This window comes from Meles meles, chromosome 5 (genome assembly GCF_922984935.1).
Source record: "Meles meles chromosome 5, mMelMel3.1 paternal haplotype, whole genome shotgun sequence".
NCBI lineage: Eukaryota > Metazoa > Chordata > Mammalia > Carnivora > Mustelidae > Meles > Meles meles.
The window spans coordinates 70,993,908-71,016,531 of NC_060070.1; the positions used below are offsets into that span (position 1 = coordinate 70,993,908).

General features: G+C 37.2%; 1 protein-coding gene across 2 annotated transcripts in view; it reads right to left on the minus strand.

Annotated features, from left to right (window-relative positions):
* Positions 1–2,901: 2,901 nt before the first annotated feature.
* ENPP3 (ectonucleotide pyrophosphatase/phosphodiesterase 3) overlaps positions 2,902–22,624 on the minus strand; it is a 74,921-nt gene continuing 55,198 nt past the window's right edge. Inside the window, exons 20-25 of one of the 2 annotated variants that reach the window (XM_046004466.1) lie at positions 21,443–21,597; positions 14,483–14,618; positions 11,940–12,017; positions 11,130–11,262; positions 9,205–9,361; positions 2,902–3,168 (exon numbers count right to left, since the gene is read on the minus strand). In XM_046004466.1, coding sequence (XP_045860422.1) covers positions 2,998–3,168; positions 9,205–9,361; positions 11,130–11,262; positions 11,940–12,017; positions 14,483–14,618; positions 21,443–21,597 — 830 coding nt within the window. In that variant the 3' untranslated portion in view covers positions 2,902–2,997. Of the gene's footprint in view, positions 3,169–9,204; positions 9,362–11,129; positions 11,263–11,939; positions 12,018–14,482; positions 14,622–21,442; positions 21,598–22,624 lie in introns of both variants that reach the window. The other variant, XM_046004465.1, reaches the window with a different exon arrangement.

Genomic DNA, 22,624 nt, shown 5'->3' on the forward strand with positions numbered 1-22,624 from the left:
ACTTGTGATCTCTGTCTGTCAAATAAATAAATAAAATCTTTAAAAAAAATAATGAATACTGTTACGTTGAAAAAATAAATTTAAAAAAAAAGAAATCACCTTTTTGCAACTGTCATAGTTATCATAAAAATTTAGTCAGCAAGAATTATTAATGTAGGTAGGGCTTAACTTGGGCAGTTAAGCATCTGCCTTTGGCTCAGGTCATGATTCAATGGTCTTGGGATCAAGCCCTGCATGGGGCTCCCTGTTCAGTAGGGAGTCTGCTTCTCCCTCTCCTTCCCCCTCCCGCTGCTTGTGCTGTCAATAAATAAATTAAATCTTAGAAGAATTATTAATGTATACTAAAGACAGTGGGTGATTTAATGAAAACCAGGGAGTTTATAGGGTCTCAAGTATCCCACACAGATAACTTATAAATTATAAATGGGAAAATACTATCTTTACAGAAGGGAAGCCAGGTGAACACCAACCTAACCAACTGATCAAATTTGGCATAAGTAACCATGGCATAATTGAACATCATGTACTTCCTGATATGAAGCTTAGAACACACCATGACCAATACCGTGTTCCTGCCAAAAATGTAAAAACATCGATCTGATTAAAAGGAAATGTCAGAAAACCCAATTTGAGGGACAGTCTACAAAAGAAGTGACCTGGACTCATCAGAAATGTCAACATTATTTGGTAAAGGCTGAGGAACAGTTGTACATTATAAGAAACCAAAGTAGGCAGAAAACAATGCAATGAACGATTCTGTTTGGGATTGCCAAAAACATTATATAGGATATCACAGAAAATATGAGAAAACTTGAATTAGACCTATAAATTAAATAGTGTGATTTACCAACATTAAGCCCTCCAGCTATCGTTGTATTAGTTTAATGTCCTTGATCTTAGGAAATACACATTTAAGTTGCAGGGGGGAAATGGGTGTGATGTCTAGTGTGCACTCTCAAAGTTCAGGGGTAAAAATGAGGAAATTAACAATTGGTAAAGCTGGGTGAAGGTTATACAAGAGTTCTTTATACCATTCTTGCAATCTTTCTATATCTTGGAAATTCTTTCTAAATAAATATTTTTAAAATTTAATTTTTTCAATATTCCAAGATTCATTATTTATGCAGCACAATTTTTCAAATGCAACTAACATTATTGTCTACATTTTCAGATTTTTAAAAAAATAAAACAAGCTCATTGTAAAAAAAAAAAGTAACTACATAAAGTTGTAAAGTAGCAATTTCAAGACAAGGATAATTCCATGTTTGCCAAATAACTGGTGTCCTTCCCTCAAAATGATTTCATACTTACATATTTCTTTTTAATAGGATAATGATTATACAAAAGGAAGGTACAGTATCACACAAACTCTATGCAAAAAAAAGTAATTTTTCTCTGACTGAAATTTGTATTTCTATGTTGTACTCCCATTTGACCTGATAATAGAAAACAATTTAGTTACCTTCAGAGAAATTTAGAAGCAATGAGGACAATTCAGAGTTAAATTCAGTTCAGGGGTGTAACTATCCTCCATTTGTCTCCTCATGGTGGAATCTAAATTCAGGTGATCTTATCTAATTTCCAGGCTATGACGGTGCAGAGGAACATGAACTGAAGGAATTCCGTTTATATTCAGGGTATTAATGTTTCTGCCATGTAACTGGAAGCGGTTTTCCATTTGTGTACAGTTTTCACTGCATGCATTTTTAAACTAAATCTTACAAGTGGAGAAAATCTAAAAAAACAAAAACAAAAACCCAGTGGCATTTAAACTAACATTTCATTAGTTGTCATTAATGGCCACATTTCATTTGATCTCCTAAGAGAAATAGTTTACTTTTTTTAAGCCATTACTTTTTTTTTTTTTTTTTTTTTTTTTAATGTCACAGGATTTTTCATCACTACCAAAGCCTTTTTCCCCTGGATGAACTGATCTTTGTATCAGAGAATCATTTGGAACATTGCTAGTCTAGCTACGCAAAAATCTGATCAGTGGTATTGTCCCTCAGAAAGTATAGGATCTCCTTGATTAGTAATTGAAAAATTGATGATAAATAGAACAAAGTGACTTTTTAAAATTTTAGACAATGCCAAGGTCACAAAACTAAAAATGTATCTCCCTCTCTCTTTACCATTAATTCCTACCTCTCCCCACCCCAGCTATATTATATAAATCAGGGGTTGACGAAGGATAGCCTATCCATGGTTTGTTTCTTGATAAAATTTATTGTAGCCAAATCTAGCCCTCCATGTTTGTTTGCTTGGGTTTTTTTTTTTTGTAAATAGTTTTATTTGAACACAGACACTCCAATTTCTTTTACATATTATCTATGACTACTTCCTTGATGTAATGGCAGAGCTAAGTCGTTGCAATAGGGACTGTATGGCCTAAGGCAATTTATCATCTGGCCCCTAAAACACAATAGTGTGCTATTTTACCTACTTCTCTGTTTAACAATAGACAGACATTCACTATATAAATCTACTTCTATCTTCACAGTATTGGAATAGCATTCCATGCCATTGTTTGTTTAAATAAATTCCATAATTTGTTCAACCAGCCTGTTAGGTTGTTTTCTGTTTTTTTCTACTGTAAAGATTTGTTGACAGTTTTTATAAGTGAAATTACTGAATGAGATAATGTGCTTCTTTTAATAAATACTGTCTAATTGTCAAATGTAACACTTCTCGATATAATGTTCACCAAAGTGAGACTTCTCTTGGTCTCCCTTCTGTTTAGTTAATGCTGGGCATGAAAATATAGCTCAAGATTATAAATATAATAAGGTAGGTCTCACACAGCACAATCTCTGTGCAAAAAAAAAAAGTGACTTCAAAATAAAATTCACAGTTATAGAGATGAAAAAGCAAGAAGGGAATAATGAAATTATGCCACATGGCTTTTTAAGGAGGTAAGGAAAATTGAAAACTTTATTTTGTGATTGTTTAACAGGGAAGAATCATTTACGTTCTGCCAGAAATCATTCATATATTAAGTTAAATAACAGTTTCAAATGTGGGTAAATATGTCTTTAGTTGCAAAATTTCAGAGACAGGCTGTGTTTTTCCCTGGTAAAAGTCCAGTCCAGTAAGAAGTTCCACATCGCGGACCCGAGCGATGTGGGCTTGCCATCTTTCTTCAATCCAAACAGCTTCTGGCATATATTCCTGTAAAAGAGAAACAAAAGACTGTTTTTCACAGGGCATTATTTTTCATTAACAGAAAGATCTTTTATGATTTAGAAGTTTGCCTTTTTCCTGGGGTTTTTTTTTGCCTTAAATCTTCACTTGATATACCTACATTTTGTTGTTTCCGAAAATATAAGGAAAAACAAAAGTACAAAGTACATTAGAACAAATACCACCCGAAAGTCATAAAGTTTAGCTATTTTAATATTTACTTCAGATGGAAAAGAAATAAGATCTTATAGATGAAGCTAAATTCCTGATGTTCTTCTACTCAGCACTGAGCACTAGCACGAGTTCACGTGAATCCAGTCTGTGTCTTTAAACTTACTGCACATCGTATACAATACATAGCACTGACTTACGAGTTTTCAAATTTATGTAAGCGATGTTACAAGTGGCATTCTATAGTTACTTTCTCAATCAGTATGTCTGCAGTATATCCAAAGTGATATATCTAGAGCTAGTTAAATCATTTGTTTTTAGCTGTGGTTTGTGGTGGCAGTTTTTTTTTTTTTCCACTGCCATATTGATAGTATTTTTGGCATTATAAATAATACTGTAATGAACAACTTGGCACATACTTCCTGTATTCGAGAATATGGCTTTCTAAGATCTACACATGCACTTGCTGGATCATAGAGTACATGCAACTTTAATTTTACCAGGTATTAAACCTTGCACTCCTCAAGGTGCTCATAGCAATTTACACTTGGCATTGGTAGTGGAAGATAATAACTGTTTCCTTGCCAAATCACAGTGTGAAAGGTTCCATCTCTGTTTGATTTTATTACCCTGAGTACCATTATAGCTGAGCATCTTTTCAGACATTTCTTAGCCATCTGATTTTTAATAGGTGTTTTATTACATCAAAATCAATTCAATCATTTAGAGCCATGGATGTCTACATAATCTTTTATTCTTTATATAACAGTTTTCTGATATTCATATGGTCTTGTTAATTTTTATTTCCATTTTTTTTTAAGGAAGCAAATTTGAAAGTTTATTTAATTAGAAGAGTGTGTTCTGATAACTGTCATTTGATTTATGATGTTCTATATTCTGGCTAACTGAACATAAAAAAAAAAAAAAAAAAACCCTGTCATTTGACTTCAGTGTGGTAGTTAGCTTGTTTTTTAAATATGCAGGCTTAAAATAGGAAGCTATTATTTGAGCTAGAGGAAGTGTAAGAGGGAACTACTTCTTGTCTCTAACCCCCTAAGTATCTCTAACCTCCTAAGGGCTAATGATGCATGTTAATTTTTTAAAATAAATAAATGTTTAAAATAAACAAACACTGTATTAATTTGAGCTCAGATAGCCAATGGGAATCTAATTGATTAATTCATTTTTCCCTGCCTTTACTAGTTTCCATTTCAGCAGCACTTAATGTTTCTTATCAAGTTTTTCACAAGTTCTCCCACTTGATTTATATTGCTCTGCTCTCTCAAGACTTCCTTGGTGTCTTGCCGACTAAATGTTTACTCAACACCTGACTAGGTCTACTCTCTCCTGAAATTGCAGTTCAATGAACCTAATAAAGCACAACACTTAACTCTATTTCAGCAGGGAGACTACTCGGTACAGGTAAGGTCACCTGCACCCACCAGTGTGAACAGAAGCTACCCATAGACAATGGGATGTACGAGCACCTCCCATCGGAAGAGCAGCCTTGCATCCATGCTATTCTTATGAGCTGTATTTAAATACCATCGACCCTTGAACAACTTGGGCTTATACTGTGAGGATCCATGTAGATGCAGATTTGTTTCAGTAAACACAGTACAGAACTGCAAAGGTCTTTCCCTTATGATTTTCTTAAAAACAACTTCACTTCTCTAGAGCTTACTTCATTGTAAGAATGCAGTACATGATAGAAAATTAGTGTTTATCAGCTGTTTATGCTATTGTCAGGTTTTTAGTCGATAGGAGGCTATTGGTAGTTTGGTTTCGAGGGGGTGAAAAGTTATACATGGATTTGCAGCTGTGTGGGGGACAGTACTTCTAACCCCCATATCGTTCAAGAGTCAACGGTGTATGTGTTACAACTATTATATGCCCCTAAAATATTACTCGCTTTGTTAGGTTTTTGAGGCAATATCAGTTTCAGTCTTTTTCCACTCTAACTACTTCCTTATTTTCTCCCCTGAACCACATACAGTCTGGTTATTGCTGCTACCACACTAATGGAATCGCTTTGGCAAGGATAATTTGAGTGGATTTTTTTTTTTTTTAAGATCCTTCACTTATTTGGTCACTCCAAGCTTCTAAAATTTCCTTTTTTCTAACTTCTTACTTGTTCATTGACACTTCCTGTTTCCTCAATTGCTTCTGGTGTTTTCTGACCTGGAACTATAGACATTTTCCTCAGTTTGATCTTTGGATCTCTTCTTTCCACTTTCTTCCCTTTGGCAACTTTATTTCACTCCCATAATTTAATACCAAATCTGTCTCCACAGTTCTGTCTCCACAGCTCTTCCAAGTTCCATACCTGTATTTTCCAGTATCTTTTGAACAAGCCATAGTAATAATTGCCACTTGGACTCATGACAATATACTCTTTTATCTGGCAGGAATTTAACAATATAAAGTTGAGAGTAAAAAAAGAAAAGTGAAAAGAAGGACAGAAAACATGGAAAAATAGGGAAGGAAGAAAATAAATAATAAGGCTATATGAATCTAGTCCCCTAGAACAAGTGTGAGGTGGTGCTGTAAATCTATCATTTCTAAACTGGTGTCAGTTTCTTCAGATCTCTTACAGTGGGGGTACCTCACTGGTTAGAATATTTGAAAGTGCAGTTTCCATACAGCATTCCCCTTAAAAACAAGCCAACTATTTCACTTAGTGCTCATGACAGAATTACCTTTCCTAATGTTAAGGGAAATACTGACTGATTCAGACTTTTTTAGGTATAGTTTGTATATGTACTGTACTTATTGGGTGATTTGATTAAAGAGGATTTTACTTGTATACAATGTCACTTTATATTGACTGTAGAATGTTAACTCCAATATAAGATGTGACTTCTTTAAAATGGCCACCATTTGCTTACTATGTATTGAGAATTCTTGGGGTTTTATATGAAATAACTTTTCTAATGCTCACAGCAATTTTATAAGGGAAGGTGAATTTTTGTTTTCAACTGAGGAGATTGATATTCAGTTATTTACCCAAAGAGGCAATGTCAATAACTGAACACAGGGTGTCCAACTCCAAAATCCATGTGTTTAAGATCTATTCTGTACTGCTTCTCGTATATCCTCCTAGGTATTCAACTGGTTTCTCAGTTTGAAGACCGCCAAGAGAAAACCCATCCTTCCCAAAAGCTGATTATCTCATAAATTTCCTAGTCGGTCATGCCTAAATTTTCAGTTACATTTGACCCTCTCTCCCTTCCCTCTTGTCTAACTGACAGCCACATCTATCCACAATCTCCCTCATAATCATAGCATAGTTTAAGTTTGCTTTACACTCATATTGTGAAGTCTCCTAATTACCTTTATAAATTTACTACACTGCAAATTCCTTGAAATCTTAGATAATGTCCAATTCAGTAGTGCTGTTATCTTCTTTGATGGAGACGAATTTTGAGATCATCTTTACTTTGGATGTCTGAGCTTCACACCATTTGTACCTTACCTTGAAGCGTAGGTAGAATTTTTAGCAGATGGAAAAGAAGGGCATTCTAGGAAAGAAAAGCATGAGCAATGATGTTGAGGAGGGAAACTCAAGATGCATCAAATAGTTTCAAGGACTTCTGCAGGCCCACGACTTGGGTTTGTAAGGCCAATTGAAGGTAAATTGTGAAGAGCCTTAAGTAGAAGCTAGAAGGTTTTTGTTTGCTTGTTTTTATTTTTCATTCAGGGTAGATAAAGTTTTGGGATGAGAAAGCATGTCATAATAAAAATCTGAAGTTTAAGCTAAGATGGTGTACAGAGGTGAAGGGGAGGTGAAGGGGAGGTGAAGGGGAGGAAAAGAGACAATGAAGCTACTTAGGCTGGCCTGACAAAAGGCAGTAAGGGCCTAGACCAGGGGTAGTTAATAGTTTCCTCTTTGCATAGCCATTTTAATCAATCCATAGTAGCTACCTAGAACCTTCTATAAAGAACTACTTAATTCTGATTCAGTGGTAACTAGCACCACGGTGAATTAGTCACCACTTCTGCCATTGGAAGCATACATGAAGAATGATGGCTTATCCTTTTCTGGAAATACTTGCCCGCTCTAGGACTCTGAGAGAGCCACTGCTTAGCCTCTAACCTTTGCCCTCCATCTTTAGTCACTGAAAGACCATTCAAACATTCAAGTTCAAATCCTACCTTCAAGACCCAGTTAAAATGTCACCTTCCCTACTAAGAAATATTTCTCCTTTGAAATCCTACAGCAATTGTATCTGTCCCTCTTCATGCCATTTATCTCTTCTTTCTTCTATTATACTAGGCATCTAAGGACTGGACTGTGAGCTGCTTTTGATAGAATTCATGTCTACTTTATCAGTGTATCTCCTATAACACATAGTATAGTATGATGAAGGCAGTTATGTGTTGAACACCTGAAAGAAGAGAGATGAATTCCAATCTTACCTAGAATCTAAGCTTTAATTTCCAGTCTCTACTAGCCTGTGGGATTTTCCATGTGAACACCCATTTCTGCAAAGGACATGCCTAAACTTAACTATCTTATCTACCTGCCAAAATAATTCTCATTCCTACTTCCCTCTCTCCCATTTTTTCCTAATTACCTACATTTAAAATCTCTGATTCATCTTCAAGTCTCCCTTTTTCTTTGGCTGTTGCATCCAGTTACCAAATCTTTTCTCCTTTGAAAGTTCTTCTCAGTCCTCTCAATTTGTTCAGATTCTGCCCATTTTCAGGGCCGAACCTTATTCTCTCCTCATTTTAGATAATCCTCCTTTATAGATTATCCTAGTCAAATGTGTTTCAAACAATCCTTATATTATTTAGCCATTAACCCAACTTTAGATTTAGCAATTAAAGCAACTTTGTGACATCTCATTTTTAAATAATTTTTATATTGTCAACTGACCCATTTATGTGTTTATATTTCATTTATCCTTATTTATACTTCATTTATATATCTCATTTATATGTCAAAGTTATATATGAGCTCCCTGAGGGCAGAGACAATGTATTCTTCGTTGGTGCATTCTAAAAGGTTTTTTCACAGTACTATGCACTTAATAGGTATTCAGTATATTTATTGAGTAACTAATAAAACCCAATTACAAGAATACATATTTTTCCTATAAAAATTTATGATGTTTAAGTAACCATTTACATACAATTTTCCTTGATCCATAAAGATGTTGAAGTAGACTAACACACGATGTTTTAAAAAAGTGTTATTTTAACTCATTGTCTACGCATATGTAATTGATTTCAGACCTCATGTTTCAAGCTGATGGAGTTTTTATATTTACATATTCATTCAGGAAACAATAATTGAGTGCCAACATTGACGTAGCACCATCAAGCTTCTGTGTTAAGAAGTAAAATATTGGGGCGCCTGGGTGGCTCAGTGGGTTAAAGCCTCTGCCTTCGGCTCAGGTCATGATCCCAGGGTTCTGGGATCGAGCCCCGCATCGGGCTCTCTGCTCTGCGGACAGCCTGCTTCCTCCTCTCTCTCTCTCTGCCTGCCTCTCTGCCTACTTGTAATCTCTGTCTGTCAAATAAATAAATAAAATCTTTAAAAAAAAAAGAAGTAAAATATTAATAAGATACCACCCCTTTCCTTATGAGTGAGTGTGAATAAAACATATATGTGTAAAATATGTAAGATACGCATATAAACACATGTTCATGTAGGCACATACATGTTTAAATTTACATCAATTACATAGAGATCAGTAGTCTAAGGAAAAGTGTAAAAATGAGGTAATTTAGTACAACTCTACCCATGAAACAACTAAAAAAATACGTTGTAGTCAAAGCCACTTTTATGAAAGCTTGGAGAAGCTCATTTTTCTCAGGTCCTGAGGACTCTGCGAGCATACTTACTGGGCAGCTTTCCACGTTGGTAGGTCGGTGAGGGATAATAAAGGGTAGGACATCCAGCCCTCCAGGGCAGGTATCAGGGGTGTGGCTCTGATTTTTGCAACTGGTCAGCACCACAAAGTAGTGTGTTGGGATGGGAACGCTAGTGTTCCCTACATATCTAAAACCACAATTGAAAAGATTTCATGTTATTATATTTTTTGCTTCTGAATCTTATAAATGTCATTATACATTTTTTAAAAGACATGCTAAAGTAAAAATACAGTCAAAGAAAGTAAATGAACAGAAAGTACAAAATCTCATCACATATTTTTACACTTCCATGAGCTAGAACAGAACTTTCTAGAAGTCTAAATTTGGTCATTATAAAACATTATGGGGGGCACCTGGGTGGCTCAGTGGGTTAAGCCGCTGCCTTCGGCTCAGGTCATGATCCCAGGATCCTGGGATCGAGTCCCGCATCGGGCTCTCTGCTCAGCGGGGAGCCTGCTTTCTTTCCTCTTTCTGCCTACTTGTGATCTCTGTCTGTCAAATAAATAAATAAAGTCTTAAAAAAAAATTATGGGAAAATATGAGAATACAAAGAAAAGGAGACCATGATATTATGCCTCTTGTGTTTTCTAGTTTTGTTAACTTTATATTTCATAGTGACAATTTGCAATAGAGCAGGGACTGGAAACAAAGAACCCCCAGTTCCAACTCTAGCTGAACACTTCCGCTAGATGTCTGAGTGGGTGCTAATCCTCTCACATCCTATGACTTGGTAAGTTTCCTCAACTTGAACATGGAGGTGACCTCTACAACCCACTTCACAGGGTGGACATGTGGATAAATCCATATAACTGATATGACAGTCCTTTGTTTTGTTTTAGATAATGAACATGGAGGTGCTTTTAGAAGTTTTAAGCGCAAAATAAAGGTAGGCTGAGTCCAGTAAAAGCAGTATGACTGATGTAAGTAGTGATATTACTGTGAATTTAGGATTTCTACATGAACTCAGATGGTTTGTATCCTGGCTTTACCATGTATTCGTTGTGGAACATAGACCAGATACTGAACCTCTCTATACCTCAGTTTCTCCATCTCTATATGGGGGCTAACAAAATCTAATATAGGAATGTTTTGTGGACTAAATGAAGTGTACATGTTTAGAAAAGTACTTAGCATGTAGTCAGGTGCTATCAAAGTGTTTGCTAGAATTATTAAACGGTGGAATGTAGGATTAATAAGCCCTGAAATAAGGACGAGACAAATGAAATGGGAAGGCCGCACACTGAGTTGTCATAAACGTCACTCCATCAAAAGCTGTAGGTAGAAACTGTTGCTTTACCCAGTCGAAGCTCAGATAGCACAGCTGTTTAGTTTGGGCCTTCATACACTTTGATAATAAAGAGAAATCATGAGTAAAACTAGACCTCTCTACGCCTGTGTGCTGCAAAGTAATTCTTAGCAACGTATTACACCCAGGTTTAGTACAAAGATATACAGGTTAATAAGACAGGTTTCTAGGGGAAGCCTCTACCCTCCCCTGAGATATATATTATGACTCATCCACTATTGGACAATATTGTGAATCCTAACTACTTGATTTTCTTAAATTAATTGCTGGACAGGCTCTATATTTATTGATACCACAGTGAGTCTTATCTCTTTAACCTTTACAAAATCATATTTGCCCTGTGCCCATTTGTTTAGAAATTTTCTAAATAAACATTTTGTTGAGCTTTTCCTCAACATTTTTTCTTTGCCCAGCAGTGTAAAATTTTGCCATGTATTTAGACTAGTTGAAAATAGTCAATGATAACAACTCTATGTAAATACATTGTGTAATATTTAGAATACTAAGCTTTTATTTAGAGTACTGAGGTTTCCCCCTCTTAATACCCTATTGCTAAATCAAAAAGTCCATTTGTTTTCAAATTACTTACTCTGTAATTTCATCTGGAGCATCAAAATTACCATCATAATTATAATCAAATACTGGCCCACTAACCACATTTACTCCATTTCTTTCCATGGCATGTTTCACAAGAAGAACACTGTGGAAGTAATCCCACATTTCTAAAAATAATAGAATAAGATGTTAAAAATATCTACCTTTACTGAACATGGAAATATTTTCTGTTACAGAGAGGTACATTTAAATAGTGTCAAATTCTGCTTCAATAATTGTCAGGGGTGATTTGGTAAATTCTGCAAAATAGTCCATGTAACGAAAATAAATAAAAGTCACATTGATGGTACTTCCTGTTGCTGATGCAGTTGCAGACTTAACATTACAGTAACAAATGTTTCCAAATTCCTTCCTAGTGTTGAGGCGCTTTCGGGACAGTGATATTCAAATTATGGTCAGAACATACATACTGCTTTATTAATTATGATTCTAGGGACAAACACCTTTCACTCACTTATGGTAAAGGTCAGCAAAAAATTTTTGTGTGTGTGAAGAGCCATTTAGAACTAAATTAGGATTAAAAACAAATCATTGAAGTTCTAGTATATGTGCTGCCGAAGCGAGCACCATCACTGAAGATCTAATCACAAAGCACCCAAAGTTGAAATTGAAAAAAAAAAAATCTATGTCAGAGATCCTTCCTAACTCAAAATTCAAAGCATTAAAACATAATGGCTCAATATCAGAGACAAACTGGGAAAAAAAAAAAAAAAAAGATGTGTTTGGTTTATAAGTTCATAGTCACTTAGATATTTTTAAATTAATCATCTAAATGTATACTTACGTTTAAAGGCTTTATACATGGGGACAAAATTACTTGTGATTAAAGCATCATATTGACTATCCGAAGTTCTATTGTTTGCTGCAAAATAAATGGACTTGATTAACTCTAGCCAGAAGAGAAAATATAACATACTACATAATAAGCAAAATACTGTTACATACTAATGAAAATGTATTAGCCATCAATACACAGGGATACTAAGTACCCTCCAGTAGAGGTTAACAATGCTGGCCGAGTTATGCATTTGATACCTGTAGGTTGAATGGTGACCCTTAAAAAGATATGTCCAAAGCCTAACCACACTGGACCTGTGAATGTGATACATAGGAAAATTGGGTCTTTGCAGATATAATTGAGTTAAAGGTCTCAAGAAGAGATTATCCTGGATTTAGAGTAGGCTTGTGTTCTTATAAAGAGAGAGGAGGTTCAGAAGAGGAGAGATTCAGGGGAGAAGTCACTGTGAAGACCGAGGCAAAGACTGGAGTGATGTAGCCATAAGCCAAGTGATGCCTGGAGCTCCCAGAAGCTGAAGAGGTAAAGAAGGATTCTCCCCTAGATTCTTTCCTTCAAAGGGAGCATGGCCACACCAATATCTTGATATTGAACTTCTGGTCTCTACCTCTGTAAGAGAATACATTTCTATTGTTTTAAGCCACCAGGGTTGTGGTAATCTGTTCCAACAGCACTAGAAAACAAGCGCTGAACCAGGATGAATGCATAGTTATTGAATGTGCACAAAACAATAATGCTGGTATAAATAACTTCCAAAATCAAATTTCCCTAAGGAAGTGAGTTTTAACTTGATGAAGACTCTGACGACACCACACACGACTGGTTTGGAGGACTCCTGGATGTGCTGTCTAGCATAGTGAGTGCTGGGCATGTGTGCTCAAGACCCAGACCGCCCAGGGTGGAAGCCCAGCTCCACTGCCCACCAGCTGCCCCATTGGAACAAAGGGCTCTGTCCCTCTGTGCTTCACTGTCTCATGACATCTAGATCACGGAAATATTGTGAGGGTTGAAAAAAGCTGCAAGCCTATAAATGTTTATAAAAGGCTTTTTATACTTAAACTACACTTGGGTATGTTCATATTTAAATGAAAGGCCAATGGCTGAATACCAAAAAGCAAGGAAAAACAAGTTGTTGGGTTTTTTCTTCCTTAAAATTTCACACGCTATTCACAGTCCTCAGAACCCTCAGAAGCTTTTTCTACTTTTTAAATTAAGCCCTGAAAGTTGGGATAGCAATCCATATGGCATTACCTCCTTTTCAGAGAAAAATAAGATTAGCTTATAATGGAATCTCTAACAAACAAAATAGTGGAGAGTTAGCAAAGAGTTTCATTTCATGCTTAAGATTTTTTGAGACAAGTTGTTTTGTTATTTTTTTTTTTAAAGATTTTATTTATTTATTTGACAGAGAGAGAGATCACAAGTAGGCAGAGAGGCAGGCAGAGAGAGGAGGCAGAGAGAGGAGGAAGCAGGCCCCCTGCGGAGCAGAGAGCCCGATGCGGGGCTCAATCCCAAGACCCTGAGATCATGACCCGAGCCGAAGGCAGCGGCTTAATCCACTGAGCCACCCAGGCGCCCAGTTGTTTTGTTATTAATTGCATTTTGTTGTCGAGGCAAACATTTACGTATCAACTGATGTCTTACAGCTCAACAGATACAATTTTAAAATGCTGCAACTCCTTAAGGTTCATTCTAGTATCTGCATGAATTTGGGAACTCTGCAAATATTTTAATAAGATACATCAGTTTATTTATCCTAACTCTGTGTTAGGGATATAAATTGATGTGCTACTTGTTTCATTAGGCCTCCTCCCAGCCCCCGCTTATGAATCCCTAAATTATAAATCTCTAAATTGATCTCTTAGGTCGAGCTTCCAGAAAAAATGAAGCCAGATATTAGGAACAAACCCATTCCCAGAAGCTGAAATTGTTGAAAATCTCATGAGTGAGTTCATTGAACTGACATTTGCTGCTGCATAGGGAAGACATGAGAGTTTAGAAAAACAACACTGGCTTTTGCATGTTCTCAAGAGAGATGCTTTCTTGAAAACCTACAAATAACAAATGCAAAGTTCGTTCAGCTGCTTAACCCATGGTGTGTAATGGTTGGGTACAAGCACAATCCGTGTACGACAGACCTGAATTCCAGCCTGATTTCTCGCCACGGGCCCAGTGGCGTGCTCGCCCATGCAGACCTTCGCGTGGGTAACAGCCAGAAAAAATGTTTTTCTAGACTGCTTTGCGTCCCTCTCCAAACAATCTTCAGTTTTAAAATTAAACTTAAACCTGCCGAACTCTCTGAACATCTGGGCCAGATTAGAGCTGATATGTGGTTTGCACTGCAAAATGTATTAGTCTTTATTATAGCTGTTGGACTGCTTCAGAGCAGCCCGCAGCCGCTGGAAAACCTCCTGGGCAGCTAGTTAGCCCAAGCAGGTAGTTTGGGCGAGGAGCGTATGTTTAAGGCACATGCCCACATCCAGCTGATGAGGGCTTTCTAAGTCGCTGCCCTAAAAAAGCGTTCTACTAACCGGGAGGATAGAGGAAGCCGTGGGTGATATTCTCGTCTGCTAAATAGAAGGAACACTTTTGGCTTTCAGAGGGAGCAACCCTGACATCAGCCCGCAGACAGTCTGGGACAGTGGGAGGAAGAGGCGATGTGTCTCCCTGTTGAAAGAGAGAAAAAGAAAAAAAAAAGTTACACCCACAGTTGTGGCTAACCCATTGCCTTATATGGTTTGTAACTTCCCTAGAATGTTTTTCATTTAACCTTTTCCTATTTTCTTAGTGAATCAGGTCTACGCAAGCAATGGAAATGGATGTCTTCAGCAATGTTTTCTTCTGTGGTTCCCTTCTGGTTAGGGACACTGGGAGGGCAAATCGAATACATCTTGGAAAGGAATATTTGCAGAATAAAACTGAACTGAGAGCAAATGAATAATGGGACCTACTACTAAAAAACAAAATTCTTTTGAGGATCTAACTTTTAGGTAGTGATACATATGGTGTACTTATAAGTATATATTGAAAATAAAATAAAAACGATTCATTTTTTTAAATACACATACATAACTTAAAATATTATTCTTCAGTGGGGCAATCTGAGATTAATTCAAAGAAGCTACAGTTGTCCGAACTTCCTTACGTGCTGACCTAAAAAAAACTGGTACCTGTGCTTCATTTATCATGTAATATATAGGATTATTACGTTTTTACAATTTTCTTTGTCACTCTATTTATTTATTTATTTATTTTTACTTAAAGATTTTATTATTTGTCAGAAAGAGAGCACAAACAGGCTGAGCAGCAGGCAGAGGGAGAGCAGGCTCCCTGCTGAGCAAGGAACCTAATGTGGGACTTGATCCCAGGAAGTCTGGGGTCATGACCTGAGCCGAACGAAGGCAGCTGCTTAACCAACTGAGCCACCCAGCGGAACTCTATTTATATTTAAAGACAAATACAATAACTTATCCACTCGTAGCCACTTTATAAATATGCTGCCAAACCCAAGTGTCTAAGGTAATACAGTATTAAATCATCATATTTCTTTTTTTTTAATATTTTTTATGTATTTGACAGAGAGAAATCACAACTAGGCAGAGAGGCAGGCAGAGAGAGAGGAGGAAGCAGGCTCCCCGTGGAGCAGAGAGAGCCCGATGCGAGGCTCGATCCCAGGACCCTAGGATCATGACCTGAGCCGAAGGCAGAAGCTTTAACCCACTGAGCCACCCAGGTGCCCCTAAATCATCATATTTCAATTAACATGTAATCATAAGTAAACATTTTGCTACTCATTTCATTTTTTTCAGATTTTGATTCATATACCCACTACTGTCCACAATGTATAGATTTCTTAACAACAAAAAAAGAAGGCTTAGTTAAATTAGGATGTCCTTCCCCTATTCACTGCATTGGGCTAAAAGTGAAAATTAACTGTGGTATCTAAAATGTATATAGTGATCATTTTATAATATATGCATGTATGAAATCATCACATGGTATATTTTAAGCTTATACAATGTTTCATGCCAATTATAGCTCAATAAAGCTGGAGAAAAATAAAATGTATATGATCAATTCACAAAGAAAAAGGCAAAGAAAACACCATGCACTATATTTATAGGCAGGAGAGCAACATGATGAGGTACAGAACAGGTAGGAGATGATGATGAGCGAAGTCTGAGGAAAAGCAACCAGAGAAGATATTCCCCCAACACGCTACACCACTCCAGCTGGAAAACACTATATAGAAGCTGAGTACCCTCCACAACTACACTGAACACATTTGGGACCTGGGTGGCTCAGTTTTTAAGCATCTGCTTCAGCTCAGGTCATGATCCCAGGGTCCTGGGATAGAGCCCTGCACCGGGCTCTCTGCTCGACAGGAAGCCTGCTTCTCCCTCTCCCTCTTCCCTGCTTGTGTTCCCTCTCTCGCTGTCTCGCTCTCTCTCTGTCAAATAAATAAATACAATCTTTAGATTGAACACATTTATCTCTGCTCCCTACCAAAAGCCCATTAAAAGAACATTAATGATGAAAACACATCATGGATAATACGAAATTTTCAGAAGCTGGAAGTCAGATCAACACTTGTTTACTACTGTAACATGACTTAGTAGACCAGAAAATACTGACAACCAGAAGCCATGATTAGGGAAAGCACAAAGAAGTGGATTCCTACTGCCAAAACCCGAGGGTAGAACTCAGAGTCTCCTAAAGATGGGTAATGTACATAGGGCCGGGAAGAAGACGACAGGATGAAAGTCTATAAAAGAAGTTAGATGGAAAGTTTACTCACTGGAGAGGCTGGACTGGAGGGATGTTCAAACTGAAGGACACAACACAGTCCTGAGAGCAGATATACCATATTGAAAGCAATGGGATTAAATAAAAATCTGTCTACTGAATGCCTATATTCAACAGTTAAAATTATAAAAATGGGGACACTAGGTGGCTCAGACAGCTAAGCATCTGCCTTTGGCTCAGGTCATAATCCCAGGGTCCTGGGATGGAGTCCTGAGTTGGGCTCCTTGCTCAGCAGGGAGCCTGCTTCTCCCTCTGCCTGCCACTCCTGCATGCGCTCCCTCTCTCTTTCTGATAAATAAATAAAATAAAGAATTATTAAAATGTTAAGGAAGGGGGGCACCTGGGTGGCTCAGTGGGCTAAAGCCTCTGGCTTCGGCTCAGGTCATGATCCCAGAGTCCTGGGATTGAGCCCTGCATCGCATCGGGTTCTCTGCTCGGCAGGGAGCCTGCTTTCTCCTCTCTCTCTGCCTGCCTCTCTGCCTACTTATGATCTCTGTCTGTCAAATACATAAATAAAATCTTTTAAAAAAATAAACAAATAATAAAATATTAAGGAAGGAAGTGTATTATAATTTTCATGAGGCTGCAGCTGTAGAAGTTATACTCACGTAACAGTTGGGCAAAAATATTTACTATTTTCTCAAAGTAATACAGACTTTGAGTTGGGGGACATGGATCACTACGTCTTTAGTGGGAAAGTGCTAAAAAAAGTTATACTTTTTTTTGTTTACTGAAAATGTTGTTTCTTACACACCAAACCTGAACCCCTAATATAAGTGCATCGAGACTAGGAAAGACAGGATGTGGCCTCCTTTATAAAGGGGAGATTATGCAATAGGCAGCCCTGTAGAAGGATGGAGGGGAGGTATGATGACGTCATTTCTGAGTCCTGGGCTCCTGAGCGAAGGCACAGCGAACCATCCCCCCACCTCCACACACAGAAACAACTTCAACCCTGCTAGCTCTTCAGAGTTTTTTAAAAGCCAAGGGATAGAAAGTCAGGAAAACAATAAATAGAACTCAGACACTCAGATAAAATCTGAACTCCCTAGCTCTCAAAATTCTTCAAGAGAAGCAAATGATGAGCATACACAGGAAAGAGAGATGCTTTCATTTCTAGTCTGGCGTGGGGTTAAAATAAAACTTGAACAGTGGATGAAATTATTTTTATTGAAGTTATAGACTCTCTTTACCTGTAGGCTGAACATAAAAGCTAATGTTATTTGTTTTTTTTGTTGTTGTTGTTGTTTTTTTTTTTTTTAAAGATTTTATTTATTTATCTGACAGACACAGATCACAAGTAGGCAGAGAGGCAGGCAGAGAGAGAGAGGGAAGCAGGCTCCCTGCTGAGCAGAGAGCCCGATGCGGGACTCGATCCCAGGACCCCGAGATCATGACCTGAGCCGAAGGCAGCGGCTTAACCCACTGAGCCACCCAGGCGCCCCTGTTATTTGTTTTAAGATAGAACTGTTACCATCTGGTCTTATGGTAAGAATAATAACTATATACTTTTAAAATTATTTTTATGGTCATGGTTTTTTCCCATAGGGAAAAATATTTCCTATAGTTCCCCCCAAAAATGTTTACGACACATAGTAATGTTCCCAGTTTTGTAAAGAATCATAGAACATGATTGAGCCATTATTTATAGTATTAGTGCTGACAAGCTTTGGAAACAAAAAAAGGCTATTCAAAAATCCAATGATATGGGACGTGTATACACATATAGATTGAGAGAGGGGGAAACATTTTTCACATATGCTCGATTTTCTTCTCTGAAAAAGTGCTTTGATTTACATTAAAATTTATAAGGTATATACTCTAAAACACAATCATAATTCTTGCTCTTAATTTCAATTTTTCACCCAGCAACAGAAAGAGCAGTTCACACAGCCCTACTCGATGGGCCCAGAAGCAAAACCCATATACAATCTAAACAACCATAATAGTTTTGAAGCTGTTCTTGCAGGACCTTGATTTCAAATCACAGGTACTTCTTCAGAACTCTTTTGTGATAACAAGAACAACAAAAATTAGAAAACCCACCAAAACCGCAGAAAAACAAAAGCTTCATAAAACTTAAAGGCACAAGCCAACTGGGCCCATGCTCCAAAAAGCGCTTGTTTAAAGTCTGATTTTTCAAACACAGGGCTGATTTACAACATTTTTATGTGAATCTCAAAACATCCTTGTATGTAATTTTCTTGAACCACAACATACTAACAGAGTAATTTCTGAATTAGAAAGCAGAAAATTGCTAGAATTCCATCCTGTCTCATGGAAGGAAAAATGCACAAGTAGTTCTGTGGGATCAGTGAAAGGACAGGAACTTTTGGTAACAAAGAAGCTAGTTTTAAAATAATAACAAAAAAGAATTGTACTAAACTCCTGGTCTGAGCCCACTTAAAATCTCTCCGCCTCTGGTTTCCGCCAAAGCTCATATAAATTCAGGAATGCAAGACAGCAGGGGAAAGTATTAAAAACATAAACATTCCCCTTAACTCCACACAATCCCTGCTACCTGGACTTTTCAAAACAGAGAATTGAATAACAACACTGGCCTTGGATCTACTGCCCTTCTCAAAACCAAAAAACAAATAGGAATTATTTTAAGGAGTAAGTAAATTCATACTGTTGTTTCACAGTATGTGGAGGAAAGTCACAAACTGAAGATTTCACATAATAGGAAAGCGATGCTGCCATTAACAAGACACATGAACTCAGGTAACTGTTGGTAAAATATTTGCCCACATTGGGAAACAGCATCAGTGCTCTCCTACCAGGCACCACAATTAAACCATTGTCAGCAGTAGAGTTGATGTTCAGGAACACACAAAGCTTCAGTTAATAGCAGGAAAATATGCTTATTTTTCTCCAGAAATCTTGGATTGGAACAAGAATAGTAAATAAACCAGATACAACCAATCACTTCTTGGCCATAAAAAGAATTGGAGGGTCTCTACCCTTAACAAGAAGAGTGATAGGTTGAAGTTTATCATCTGAGTCTTTGGATCTAAAATATCAAGATTTTCTCAACAGGAACAGCTTCCTGGGGTGCCTGGGTGGCTCAGTGGGTTAAGCCTCTGCCTTCAGCTCAGGTCATGATCTCAGGATCCTGGGATCAAAGCCCCCGCATCAGGCTCTCTGCTCAGCAGGGAGCCTTCCTTCTCTCTCTGCCTGCCTCTCTGCCTACTTGTGATTTCTCTCTCCATCAAATAAATAAAAAAAAAAAAAAAAAAGAAAAAGAACAGCTTCCTGATTATTTATTTACCCTTCTAGTTGAAAGTCCTGCTTTCTCCTTTAGTCTTTAAAAATCATGGTTTGGGATTAATTTAGCCAATGCATTCATTCAAGAAACATTTACTGGTCAGCTCTATTGTGCTGGGATACATTAAGTAGAACCATCCCTGCCCCGAAGGGGTGTTTTGACTGATTTTTGCTTTCATTTGTTTCCCTGATTGCGAATGAGGTTCAGCTGCTTGGCGCACAGTCACTGCCCATTTATTAACTAAGATGTTTGCCATTCTCGGGGCGCCTGGGTGGCTCAGTGGGTTAAAGCCTCTGCCTTTCGCTCAGGTCATGATCTCAGGGTCCTCGGATCAAGCCCCCCATCGGGCTCTCTGCTTGGCGGGGAGCCTGCTTCCTCCTCTCTTTCTCTCTGCTTGCCTCTCTGCCTACTTGTGATCTCTGTCAAATAAATAAAATCTTTAAAAAAAAAAAAAAGATGTTTGCCATTCTCTTGATTAGTGGAAGAGATTTATTAGCTATTCTGGATCCTAATTACCATTCTAGATACTCATCTCTTGTTTCTTATGTACAATGCAAATACATTGTCTCATCCATAACTTTGTCTTTTTGTCACGTATTAAATTAATATAGCCAAATTAGTCGATTTCCTCTGTATTTTTCTTGTTGTTATTGTTCTTGTGTCCTTCTCTATCCCAAGGCCATCAAGATATACAGAAAGGAAAATATGGATTTGCTGTTCACATTTAGATCTATAAACCCACCAACAATTTAATTTTGTATATGGTGTGAAATAGAGATTTATTTTCTTTCTTTTGGTAGCCCAACGTCCCAGGGTCACATATCAAAAGAGAGATTGCCAGACAGTGAAAAAGAAGAGAATTTCAACAGTTGGACTCTCAAACCCAGTCTAAAGAGATCTATGACATAGCCCATCTATACCTGTAAGTCTAGCCTGACCTATTAGAGTGCTGGATCCTTCAGAGATGGATTACATCTTCCTCACACTAGGCTCCTTGTGCCCACCATATCACACAGCAGATAGAAAAGTATTTGTTAAACAATCAAATAAATATAAAGCCCTTTATAATCTAGTTAGCCTCACATTCTAGGTGCACCTACCATGTACTTGGGATAGATGAAATAAATAGTGTGCCTCTATATTTCCTATTGCTTCTCTTGGAAAACTTTTCTACCTGCCTTACCAATTGGCCTGTGAACATCTTTTAATTTCTCCGGCAAAACACAATGTGTTCTCTTTTGCACCAACATAGCACCTATAAATACCTTTAAGGAATGCCTGGGACCTTGTTTTACAAGACACAGAGCAGTTGAACACCCTTTGGGATCTCTGCTGAAAATCAAAAGTCAATTCTTAGACTATTTGAGAACTACAAATCTGTTCCATCATTCAGGGCTCAATGGACACAGGAACTCACTGGTTTCTGTACTGTATAGGAGCTCCAAATGGGCATCTTGAAAGCTTTTCCAAATCCACTGACATATTCCCTATGATAGAGAAGACAGTGCTCCTTGTTCTTCTGCATAACCTTGGGCCTCCCAAATGGCAAATTTAGTTCCTCTGTCACTGTTACTAAAATGAAAAAACAAAACAAAACAACAACAAAAAAAACATAAAATAAAAATGTTTGTAAAATTAGCAAATATTTCTATGCAAAAAACTATCATCTGGTGGTTTATTATGTGTCAGTCACTCTGGTAATTACTTTTCATACTTAACCTCTTAATTCTTTTAATTCTGAGGCAAGTGTTATATTCCATTCTATGTGTTACAAAACTAGGGTTTAGAAAAGTAATCTGGCCAAGGGGCTAACAGCTCATATTTGACATATTTGAAGAGATACAACCTCAAAACGAAAAGGACATACTTTGTAACAAAGATGACCTACCTTAATAATTATCATAGGAAAGATTATGCAATTTTAAAGAACAGTATGTCATAATGTACTTATTTATTTTTATTTGCCTATTATTTCTAAACACCCATCAATTATTGAGAGTTTAAAAACCTACAAGGTATTCATGCCATGCAGCAATACTCAACAGATTATAAAAAGATTATCAGCAAACCTTGATATTTACTGAACTTTTACTGTGTGCCATGGCACTATTCTAAGTGCACACATATATTAACTCATTTAATTGTCCCAAAAACTCTATAAAGAAGGTATCCCCATTTTATAAATGATGAAACAGGCACAGTGAGTTTAACACAAGAATACGTAAAAGATAACAGGTAATAATAATATCGCTGCGGCCAGGCACTATTCTAAATTATTTCCATGGAGTAACTTTTTCAGTCTTTACAACTGCATGAGGTGAGTGCCATTATAGATGAGGAGACTGAGACCCAGAGAGGTTAAGTGATTTGGCGCAGTCACACAAGAAGCAGTAGAGGTGGGCCATTTGGGCTACTCACATCTAAGAAAAGGAACACGCACAACCATTTCAAGGAATTTGTTGTGTTCTTGGGAGCACTGTAACTCCCAGGCTTGTGATTGTTATTTAGATCTAGTTTTGTGGGGTTTTTTTTTCTTCCAGTATATTGGCAATATAATCTTTATGTTCAAAAGTCTCTATGAGTTTATCTTAAGGAATCC